The sequence below is a fragment of the Rhincodon typus genome, chromosome 27 (assembly GCF_021869965.1).
Source record: "Rhincodon typus isolate 14 chromosome 27, sRhiTyp1.1, whole genome shotgun sequence".
NCBI classification, from domain to species: domain Eukaryota; kingdom Metazoa; phylum Chordata; class Chondrichthyes; order Orectolobiformes; family Rhincodontidae; genus Rhincodon; species Rhincodon typus.
The window spans coordinates 42,021,389-42,033,725 of record NC_063358.1 but is presented as its reverse complement, the minus strand read 5'-3'; the positions used below and the strand labels follow the sequence as shown (position 1 = coordinate 42,033,725).

The following is a 12,337-nucleotide window of genomic DNA, read 5'->3' as shown; positions in this document are numbered from 1 at the left end:
GGACTGTGTCCCAGTGAGAGTCAGCCCCCTCAGGGACTGTGTCCCAGTGAGAGTCAGCCCCCTCAGGGACTGTGTCCCAGAGAGAGTCAGCCCCCTCAGGGACTGTGTCCCAGAGAGAGTCAGCCCCCTCAGGGACTGTGTCCCAGAGAGAGTCAGCCCCCTCAGGGACTGTGTCCCAGAGAGAGTCAGCCCCCTCAGGGACTGTGTCCCAGAGAGAGTCAGCCCCCTCAGGGACTGTGTCCCAGAGAGAGTCAGCCCCCTCAGGGACTGTATCCCAATGAGAATCAGCCCCCTCAGGGACTGTCCCCCGGTGAGAGTCAGCCCCCTCAGGGACTGTATCCCAGTGAGAGTCAGCAGCTTCAGAAAATGTATCCCAGTGAGAGTCAGCCCCCTCAGGAACTGTATCCCAGTGAGAGTCAGCACCTTCAGGAACTGTATCCATATGATAGCCCAAGCCATCAGGAACCGTCTCCCAATCAGAGCCAACACCATCAGGAACTGTACCTTAGAGAGTCAGCACGTTCAGGAAGTGTATCCCTTCAAGAGTCAGAACTATCGGGGCATGTTCAGGAATTGTATCCTTGTGAGAGTCAGCACATTCCAGAAATTTATTCCAGTAAGTGTCAGCATATTAACACAGTGAGAGGTGGCACCTTCAGCATTTGTTTCACAGTGAGAATGAGCACTTCTGGAACTGCCCCCAACTGAGGATAGGAGGAAGGACAAGGTAAGGGACCCTTGGATAATGAGGGGGGTTGTGAATTTAGTCAAAAGGGAGAAAGAAGAATATGTCAAAGATAGTAAGAACAGCCGATGCTGGAGTCAGAGATAATACAGTGTAGAGCTGGAGGAACACAGCAGGTCAGGCGGCATCAGACGAGAAGGAAAGTTGACATTTCGGGTTGGGACTCTTCTGAAGAAGCTCCCGACCCGAAATGTCAACTTTCCTGCTCCTCTGATGCTGCCTGGCCTGCTGTGTTCCTCCAGCTCCACATTGTATTAACTCTGAGGAAGAATATGTAAAGTTTAGGAAGCTAAAATCAGACAGGGCCTGTGAGGAATATAAGGAAAGCAGGAAAGTACTCAAGCAGGGAATTAGGAGAGCAAGAAGGGGCCATGAAACAACCTTGGCAGGTATGGCTAGAGAGAATCCCAAGGCATTCTATAGATACATTAAAAACAAGAGGATAAGTAGGGAGAAGGTAGAACGACTCAAGGATAAAGGAAGGAGCTTGTGCTTGGAGGCAGAGAATGTGGGTGAGATCCTAAATGAGTACTTTGCATCAGTATTCACCCAGGAGAAGGATATGAAGGATAGTGAGATTTGTATGGAGCATGCTAATATGCTCAGGTATTTTGAGATCAAGAAAGACATGGTGTTGGATCTCTTGAAGAGCATTAAGGTGGATAACTCCCCAGGGCCTGATCATATCTACCCCAGGTTACTGAGAGAGGCAAGAGAGGCGATTGCTGGGGCCTTGACCAAGATCTTTGTAGCCCTCTGCCACAGGAGAGGTCCCAAAGGACTGGCAAGTAGTTAATGTTGTTCCTCTATTCAGGAGGAGAAATCGGGATAATCCAGGAAACTATAAACCAGTGAGTCTAACATCGGTTGTTGGGAAGCCAGTGGAGAGAATTCTTAGGGCTAGTGTTTATGCACATTTGGAAAAGTATGGCTTAATTAGGGCCTGTCAGCATGGATTTGTGCAGGACAGGTCATGTCTTACTAACTTGATTTAATTTTTCGATGAGATGACAAAGGTGATCGATGAGGGGAGAGCAGTGGATGTTGTCTACGTAGATTTTAGTCAGGCTTTCGACAAGGTCCCTCATGGTAGGCTCATCCAGAAGATTAAGATAAATGGGATTCATGGTGACTTGGCCACTTGGATTCAGAATTGGCTTGCCCTTAGAAGGCAGAGGGTAGTGGTGGAAGGATGTTTTTCAGGCTGGAGATCTGTGATTAGTGGTGTTTCACAGGGATACGTGCTGGGACCTCTGCTGTTTATGATATATATAAATGACTTAAATGTAAATGTAGATGGATGGGTTAGTAATTTTGCTGATGATGCAAAGATCAGTGGAATTGTGGATAGTGTAGAAGGTTGTCAAAGGATACAGCAGGATAGAGATCAGTTACAGATATGGGCGGAGAAATGGCAGATGGAGTTTAATTCGGGTAAGTGTGAGATGCTGCACTTTGGGAGATGAAATGTTAAGGAAAAGTATACAGTTAATGGCAGGATCTTGGGATTCAAGTCCATAGCTCCCTGAAAGTGGTCATGCAAGTAGATAGGATGGTGAAGAAGGCATATGGCATGCTTCCCTTTATTGGTTGAGGAATTGAGTACAGGAGTCAGGAAGTGATGTTGCAGCTTTATAAGACTTTGATTAGGCTGCACTTAGAGTACTGCAATCAGTTCTGGTCACCACATTACAGGAAGGATGTGGAGGCTTTGGAGAGGATGCAGAAGAGGTTTACCAGGATGCTGCCTGGATTAAGGGGTATGAGCGATAAGGAGAGGCTAGAAAAAACTCAGATTGTTTTCTGAGATAACAAAGTGTAGAACTGGGTGAACGCAGCAGATCAAGCAGCATCAGAGGAGCAGGAAAGCTGACGTGTTGGGCCTAGATCCTTCTTCAGAAATGGGGGAGGGGAAGGGGGTTCTGAAATAAGTAGGGAGAGAGGGGGAGGCGGATAGAAGATAGATAGAGGAGAAGATAGGTGGAGAGGAGACAGACAGGTCAAAGAGGCGGGGATGGAGCCAGTAAAGGTGAGTGTAGGTGGGGAGTTAGGGAGGGGTAGGTCAGTCCAGGGAGGGCAGACAGGTCAAGGGGGCGGGATGAGGCCAGTAGGTAGGAGATGGGGGTGGGGCTTGAGGTGGGAGGAGGGGATAGGTGGGAGGAAGGACAGGTTAGGGAGGCAGGGACAAGCTGGGCTGGTTTTGGGATGCGGTAGGGGGAGGGGAGATTTTGAAGCTTGTGAAGTCCACATTGATACCATTGGGCTGCAGGGTTCCCAAGCGGAATATGAGTTGCTGTTCCTGCAACCTTCAGGTGGCATCATTGTGGCACTGCAGGAGGCCCAGGATGGATATGTCGTCTGAGGAATGGTTAGCCGAACTCGTCCTCACCCAACTTCTCTTTCAATTCCTCCCACTTCCTACAGACAAAGGGGGTGGCATGGGCCCAAGCTATGCCTGCCTCTTTGTAGGTTACATGGAACAATCCCTCTTCCTTAGCTACACTGGCCCTAAACCCCACCTCTTCCTCCGTTACATTGATGACTGTATCGGCGCTGCCTCATGCTCCCACGAGGAGCTCGAACAGTTCATCCACTTCACTAACACCTTCCACCCCAACCTTAAGTTCACCTGGACCATCTCTGATACCTCTGTCTCCTTCCTGGACCTCTCTGTTTCCATCTCTGGTAACCACCTGGAAACCGATATCCATTTCAAGCCCACCGACTCCCACAGCTACCGAGAATACACCTCCTCCCATCCACCTTCCTGCAAAAATGCCATCCCCTATTCCCAATTCCTTCGCCTCCACCGCATCTGCTCCCAGGATGAGGCATTCCACTCCCGAACATCTCAGATGTCTTCGTTTTTCAAGGACCGCAACTTCCCCCCCTCAGTGGTTGAGAATGCCCTCGACCGTGTCTCCCGCATTTCCCACAACTCATCCCTCACACCCCCTCCCCGCAATAACAACCAAAACAGAATCCCCCTCGTCCTCACATACCACCCCACCAACCTCCGGATTCAACGCATCATCCTCTGACACTTTCGCCATCTGCAATCCGACCCCACCACCCAAGACATTTTTCCCTCCCCACCCTTACCTGCTTTCCGGAGGGACTACTCTTTCCGGGACTTCCTTGTCCGCAAAACACTCCCCTCCAGCCCCACCACACCCAGCACTTTTCCCTGCAACCGCAGGAAGTGCTACACCTGCCCCTACACCTCCCCCCTCACCTTCATCCCAGGCCCCAAGAAGACTTTCCACATCAAGCAGATGTTCACCTGCACATCTGCTAATGTGGTATACTGCATCCGCTGTACCCGATGTGGCCTCCTCTTCATTGGGGAGACCAAGCGGAAGCTTGGTGACCGCTTTGCGGAACACCTACGCTCGGTTCGCATAAACAACTGCACCTCCCAGTCGCGAACCATTTCAACTCCCCCTCCCATTCCGCAGACGACATGTCCATCCACGGCCTCCTGCAGTGCCACAACGATGCCACCCGAAGGTTTCAGGAACAGCACCTCATATTCCGCTTGGGAACCCTGCAGCCCAATGGTATCAATGTGGACTTCACAAGCTTCAAAATCTCCTCTCCCCCGACCACATCCCAAAACCAGCCCAGCTTGTCCCCGCCTCCCTAACCTGTCCTTCCTCCCACCTATCCCCTCCTCCCACCCCAACCCCCACCCCCATCTCCTACCTACTAGCCTCATCCAGCCCCCTTGACCTGTCCGTCCTCCTTGGACTGACCTATCCCCTCCCTAACTCCCCACCTACACTCACCTTTACTGGCTCCATCCCAGCCTCTTTGACCTGTCTGTCTCCTCTCCACCTATCTTCTCCTCTATCCATCTTCTATCCGCCTCCCCCCTCTCCCTATTTATTTCAGAACCCCCTTCCCCTCTCCCATTTCTGAAGAAGGGTCTAAGCCCGAAACGTCAGCTTTCCTGCTCCTGTGATGCTGCTTGGCCTGCTGTGTTCATCCAGCTCTACACCTTGTTATCTCAGATTCTCCAGCATCTGCAGTTCCTACTGTCTCAGATTGTTTTCTGTTGAGTGGTGCATGGTGAGGGGAGACTTCATAGAAGTCTGTAAAATAATGAGATGCATAGATAGTGTTGACAGTCAGAATCTTTTCCTCAGAGTTGAAATGTCTAATACTAGAGGGCATGCATTTAAGGTGGGAGGGAGGAGAGTTAAAAGGAAACGTGAGGGTCGAGTTTTTTTACACAGAGTGGTCAGAGTCTGGAATGCACTGCCAGTAGTGGTGGTTGAGGTAGATACGATAATGGTACTTAAAGGACTTCTAGGTAATTACATAAACATGCAAGGAACCGATATGGACTAAGGGCAGGCAAAAGGGATTAGTTTCATTCGGCGTCACGTTCAGCACAACGTGAGCCGAAGGGCACGTTCCTGTGCTGTACTGTTCTGTGTTCTGTCAATTTCAGTACTTTCAAGAATTGCATCCCAGTGGTAATCAGCAACTTCAGGAAGTGTATCCCAGTGTGATTAAAATGTGTAATTTTTTTATTGAATAACCCTCAGTTCATTGTGCTCTAAACTAATGCAGTAAACTAACAGATTACTTTCCCTTTGACAGGGTTTACCTGGACAACCTGGTCAGAAGGGAGCTGCTGGTTCTAAGGTAATAATTCCTCTAAACAGTGGCTTCATCATACTTCAGAGAAATCTGGCTCTTAATTTTATCGCACGTCTTTTGTTATGTTTGTCTTTATTTTTCAGTTTTGTCATTAGTTTCATTCGAACTTCTAGTTATTTCCAGACGTGTCTCAGTTTTCTGCTTGAGCTTCTCAGGGGAATGTTTTGTGTCGAATTGGCTTCCACCTTTGCTTTTTATTACTAGTTTCTATTTAACTAGTCAAGTAACTCCTTAAGATGAATTTCAGAATTGTCGTTTAACCTGGAAATGAGCAGACTGGGGCGTGCCTGCAGTTTACAGAGAACACCAACACATTATTTGCCCAGACCCTACCACCAGTGTCTACTGTGACAAAAACAGACATAGAATCCCCAAAGTGGAGATAGAGGCCTTTCAACCCATGCAGTCTGCGGCGACCTTCCAAAGAGCATCCTACTCAGATCCCCCCCATCTCCACATTTACCATTGCTAACTCACCTGGACTCCGATGGACCCTATGACCAATTTAGCATGGCCAATTGGCCTAACCTGCACATCTTTGGACCGTGAGAGGAAACCGGAGCACCTGGAGGAAACCCTTGCAGACACGGGGAGAACGTGCAAACTCCACACAGACAGTCACCCAAAGCTGGAATGGAACCCAGGTCCCCGATGCTGTGAGGCAAACAGGGCTAACCATTAAGCCACCGTACCACCCAGAACATCAGAATAGTCACTGGACTTGAAACGTTAGCTTCTGCTTTCTTCCCACAGATGCTGCCAGACCCGCTGAGTTTCGCCAGCAATTTCTGTTTTTGTTTCAGATCTCCCGCATACACAGTTCTATGTTTTCTACCAGTACCCACTCTTTCACATACCAATGACCAGCCCTGGCTAAGTCCTGCATGACAGTCGACAGATAAGACCACACAGTGGTACACAGTCCAGAAAACCATGGAAAGATTACAGCTCAGAAAGAAGTCATTCAGACTGTCAAACAAAAAAAAAAGTGGCATACTCTAACTGTAGTTTCCAGTAACTGGTGTGTAGTCTTGCAGTTTACAGCACTTCAGGTTCATTTTAAATGAGTTGAGTGCTTCCCCGTCAGCCACTAATGTGAGTAGTGAATTCCAGACACCCTCCATGCTCCAGGGGGAATGGCTTTTCCTCATGTTCCCTCTACTTTTGTTCTGTGCTGTTTGTAATTGACCTCGCAGCGAGAAGAAACAGCTCTTTCCTCTCCATCCTTCCAGGCCTTCGTAATTTTCTAAATCTCGGTTATGTCACCCCTCAGTCCCTCTTAGAATTATAGAAACAAAGAATTCCTACAGTGCAGATAGAGGCCATTTGGCCCATTAAATCTGCACCAACCCTTTGAGGAGTATGCCACAACTCTGCACCCTACAGGGCAATTTAGCATGGCCAATCCACCTAACCTGCACATCTTTTCCGAGGAAAATGACTATAGCCTATCCAATCTTTCCTCATAGATGCAGTTTTATCACAAGGAAACATTCTTGTACATCTCCCCAGTACTCTGTCTAAAGCATGTATTAAAAATCTATTTTCCAATCAACCCAATCAGAGATGCTATTACATACCTCTGGAGCAGTAGGGACTTGAACCCAGGTCAGAGGTAAGGACACAAGAGCCCTGTAATGTGCTGACGAGAATTGTATACAAAATTCCACCTGTAGTTTAGCCAGTGTCTTATAGTTCCAACATTCCATCTATGTTCTTGTATTCAGTATCTCACCCAATGAAGAAGACATCCCATATGCCTTCATTACCACTTTAACTGCCTGTCCTGTCACTTCAATGACCTATAGATACATCTTCTAATGTATCTCACTTCCTCTACACATCTCAATATCCTCCCATTTATTGGATTTGATTTCCATTTTCCTGGTGTGAATATTGTGCTGGAAATCAAGCCCCGATATTCCACGCATCATCACAAATGTGAAATACAACCAATATCTCTGGGATGGTTAATAGAGTTATAGAGTCATACAGCACGGAAACAGACACTTTGGTCCAACCAGTCCATGCCAAACAAAATCCCAAACTAAACTAGTCCCACCTGCATGCTCCTGGCCCATATCCCTCTAAACCTTTCCTAGCATGTACTTATCCAAGTGTCTTTTAAATGTTGTAATTGTACCCACATCCACCACTTCCTCAGGAAGTTCATCCCACATGCGAACCACCACCCTCCGTGTAAATATGTTTGACCATGACAAAGAAACGCACCAAGTTGCATCAACGGTCAAGCAACGACTTATTTATTGCAACCAACCTATCCTCCTCCGTGTAGCGAAACAGATTATTATTTCCTAATATGCAAATTTAAACTGCATCCTTCGAAATCCAAACACGTATGTACACTCACAAATAGGACAGATAAGACAGGCGAGATAAACAGTCTTTTAAAGACTATTGTGGGTAGAAAATATATAGGCAAAAATACACAAAGCCTGTGGATCAGTGTTCAGTCCAAAGGAGGAGATTAGTGACTTCCTGACAGTTTTTTTCTTTAATATTCGGTGATGCTATCATGTTGATGTTGACCATGGCAATCCTCAGTGCAGTAGCCAGTCAGTTGGACCTGGATCTTGGCTTGAATTAGAGGTTTTTCTTCTTTTTACAAAATCTCTAGATGTTATCTCTTTTCTACTTAAAGATAAAGAGAAGGATTGGGCTTGCTAACAGGCTTTTTGGTGGTCTCTGTCCCAACCGTTCCTCAGGTCTGTGATAAGCTATATTTAAACCAGTCCAAGACTTGTTGCTTGGCAGTACACTTCATTTTCAAAAACACTCGGTGCCAGTGCACGATCCAGCTTCCAGCCAAATGATGAAAGTGACATGGAATAGACAGATCCCACCATCAATGGATCAGATTGGAGCTTTGCTGTCCTGCAGTGTGCAGTCATGAATGTTGATGGTAATTACTTCACCTACTCACTAGAATACACATCACATCAGTACAGAAGCCATTGCGACTTCCTCCTGATATCTCCCAGGCTGAGTCTTTACCACTTGGACAAGTTGGTTGAGTGCTAACCAATCACAGATCAGGACATTTGTGAAGTAACCCCAAGGCAAGTTGTTGCTTACCCTGTTGTATCAGCTTCAGCCCACCATTAGTGATCATGTATTCAATTGACCCCTGCAGCTCCTTTCAGATGAAAACTTCCCTAAAAACCTCCTCTTCAACCAAATGTGTAGCACTTTGATCTAAAACACCCTTATGTGGCTAATCATTAAATTGGATTTAACAATGCTCTTGTAAGCTTCCTGGAGGTATTCCCCTCTGGTAAATGTGCCTTATAACCATAAGTTACTGTTGTCTTCAAACCCCTGGTTAGGGCTGTTTGTCAGAGCTCACTAACTGGCGCTGTCTTTTCACAGGGTGAAAGAGGGACTCAAGGAATGACTGGTCCCACTGGCCCTCCAGGTCAAATGGTAAGGAAAAAATATCAATTTATTTGATCTCATTACTGTTTTCCTCCCAACATCAAAATCCTATAAAATGCCGAAATAGATACATGCATTAACCATATGTTTTGGTGTTGACAGGGTGAGCCTGGACCTGAAGGTGAGATTGGCCCACCAGGACCCATGGGTCTAAAGGTGAGTCATGTGCAAGTTCACAAAGAACACACATTTGCTGGCGCTGAGTCATTAGCTGGTGCTGAGTCACTGGCTGGTGCTGAGTCACTGGCTGGTGCTGAGTCATTAGTTAGTGCTGTGTCATTAGTCAGCATTAACTCATTAGTTGGTGCTGAGTCATTAGCTGCCACTGAGTCATTAGTTAGCATTAAGTCATTAGCTAACACTGAGTCATAGAGTAATACAGAATGGAAACAGGCTGTTCGGCCCAAACTGGTCCATGTTGACCATGGTGCCCACTCAGCTAGTTCCGATTGCTTGCATTTGGTTCATATGCCTCTAAACCCTACCCATCCATGTACCAATCCAAATGTATTTTTTAAATGTTTTATTGTACCTGCCTCAACCACTTTTTCTGGTACCCCATTCCATATACGCACCACTGTCTGAGAAGTTGCCTCTCAGGTCCTCCTTAAATCTATCCCCTCTCACCTTAAACCCATGCCCTCTAGTTTTCAATTCCCCACCCCTGGGGAAAAGACTATATGCATTCATCTTATCTGTGCCCCTCATGATTTTTATACACCTTAATAAGGTCACCCCTCACTCTCCCACGTTCCAAGAAATAAAATCCTATCCTGTCCAACCTCTCCCTATAACTCAGGCCTACTAGTCCTGGCAACAACCTCTTCTTTGCACACTTTAACTATGTCTTTCCTATGACAGGGTGAGCAAAACTGTACACAATACTCCAAGTGCAGCCTCACCAACGACTTATACAGGTGTAACATAACGTCCCAACTTCTGTACTCAGTGCCTCAACTGATGAAGGCCAGCATGCTAAATGCCTTCTTCACTGCCCTGTCTATCTATGACGCCACTTTTAATGAATTACATACTTGAACTCCTAGGTCCCTCTGTTCCACAACACTCCTCAGGACCTTACCATTTATTATATAAGTCCTACCATGGTTTGACTTTCCAAAGTGCAACACCTCACACTTATCTTGAATTGCATTTGCTAATCCTCAGCCCATTTCCCCATTTGATCAAGATCCCTTTGTAATTTTTGATAACCTTCCTCGCTATCAACGATACCTCCTAATTTTGTATCTTCCGCAAACTTACTAATTATGCCTTGTACATTCACATCCAGTTCATTTATGTAAATAATAAAGTTCCCAGCACCGACCCCTGTGGCACACCAATAGTCACAGGCCTCCAGTCCTAGAAACAACCTTCAGCCATCACCCTCTGCTTTCTACCATTGAGCCAATTTTGAATCCAATTAGCTAGATCTCCCTGGATCCCATGTGACCTAACCTTCATGACTAGCCTGCCATGCGGGATCTTATTAAAGGCCTTACTAAAATCCATATAGACAACACCCACTGCCCTACCCTCATCCATCATCTTGGTTACCCCTTTGAAAAACTCTAAAGGATTTGTCAGACATGATTTTACCAGGATGCTGCCTGGACTGGAGGGCAGGTCTTATGAGGAAAGGTTGAAGGAGCTAGGGCTTTTTTCATTGGAGCGAAGGAGGAGGAGAGGGGACTTGATAGAGGTGTACAGGATGATGAGAGGCATAGAGTGGATAGTCAGAGACTTTTTTCCCAGGGTGGAAATGACTATTACAAGGGGACATAATTTTAAGGTGATTGGAGGAAGGTATACAGGAGATGTCAGAGGTAGGTTCTTTACACAGAGAGTGTTGGGCGTGTGGAATGCGCTGCCGGCAGTGGTAGCGGAGTCAGATACTTCAGAGACTTTTAAGCGACTCTTGGATAGGCACATGGAGAATAGTAAAATGTAGGGTATACAGGGTAGATTGATCTTAGTAGGATAATAGGTTGGCACAACATCATGGGCCGAAGGGCCTGTACTGTGCTGTACTGTTCTATGTTCTGTGTTATATTTCCTGCGCACAAATCCAGGCTGACTAGCCCTAATCAGACCTTGACTATCCAAATATTGGTTGCTCCTGTCCCTCAGTATCCTCTCTACCACTGATGCCAGTGAGGCTCACTGGCCTGTAGTTCCCTGGCTTGTCTTTGCTACCTTTCTTAAACAACGGAACAACATTAGCTACCCTCCAGTCTTCTGGAACTTCACTAGCAGCTAAAGATGAAGATGAAGATGAGTCGTTAGTCAGCGTTAAGTCATTTGCTGATGCTGCTTCATTAACTGGTGCTGGCAGCTAATGGGCAACTTTCAAACTCCTGGGGTCCAAGTGTGTGACAAAGGAAGTCTTCACATGACCTCCTTCCCCATTTGAATCCCAACAATCAAATCTGATATTGTGGCCCTAACTGCACATACACATCTCCCAAGAATTAGCTGAGTGGGTGAGGTTGAGAGACCAGATGGGAATGCAGGCCATACCATGTACCATAGGGATCTGGGGTTGAGAGACATTGTGGATTGTTGATGTTGAAGGGTATAGTGGATGGGTGAATGCATGGTGTGGGGTTTGGTGGGTGGGTGGGGTTGAGGGCTATGGAGAGATGGGTGGGTTTGAGAGATCTGGAGAGTGGGTGGGTGGGGTTGAGGAATATGGAAAGTGGGTGGGTTTGGTGGGTACAGAGGGTGGGTGGATGGGGTTGAGGGCAATGGAGAGATGGATGGGTTTGAGGGATATGGAGAGTTGGTGGGTGGGTTTAGGGGGTATGGAGGGTGGGTGTGTGAGGTTGAGAGTCTCATGAGTGGGTTGGGTTGGTGGTGTAATGGGTGAGTGATGAGGGTTAGTGGACATAGTGGGTGGGTGGTGCTGTGTCACTCTCTGCCTACCCAGACAAACTGAAAAAATACTTCATCTGACTGGATGATTTCTGACTGTCAACCAAGCAACATTTTCATACCCAATGCCAGATGTTTTTAAAACTCCCCAAAAGCATCACAATTTGCAATAGAGTCTTTGGAGATTGATGTTTTTTTTTCTAGAGACTCCAGAATAATGTGAAAGAGTTAGTGTTTCTCTGCTAGAGTAACCATTAGCTGCCTTACTGATTGTATGAAGGACCTATTGCTTGTGACTTATTTACAGCTTGTCACTGCACTGTGGAATAATATGGGCTAGACTGCCCAGCGCGTACAATGGGATGTGCTGTAACTCCGAATAGGTGCTAACATGAGATTGCAGTGATAGAACAAAGGAGCAAGGTGAGGCCATTCAGCCCTTTGACCCTGCTCCACCATTCAGTGAGATCATGGCTGATCTGATTGTGACCTCAGCTCCACTTTTAAATCTGCCTTCGCACCCCCTGCCCAATAACCCTCGACTCCTTTGTCCAGCAAAATCTATCTAACTCAGCCTTGAATCTGTTCAATAAC

The 12,337-nt window shown here is 46.7% G+C and overlaps 1 protein-coding gene across 1 annotated transcript in view; it reads left to right on the top strand.

Moving 5' to 3' along the window:
- LOC109921632 (collagen alpha-2(IX) chain-like) overlaps positions 1 to 11,208 on the top strand; it is an 86,565-nt gene extending 75,357 nt beyond the window's left edge. The window contains exons 20-23 of the mRNA XM_048612968.1: positions 5,354 to 5,398; positions 8,804 to 8,857; positions 8,972 to 9,025; positions 11,104 to 11,208. Of these exons, the coding sequence (XP_048468925.1) occupies positions 5,354 to 5,398; positions 8,804 to 8,857; positions 8,972 to 9,025; positions 11,104 to 11,208 (258 nt within the window). The remainder of the gene's footprint in view (positions 1 to 5,353; positions 5,399 to 8,803; positions 8,858 to 8,971; positions 9,026 to 11,103) is intronic.
- Positions 11,209 to 12,337: the final 1,129 nt, after the last annotated feature.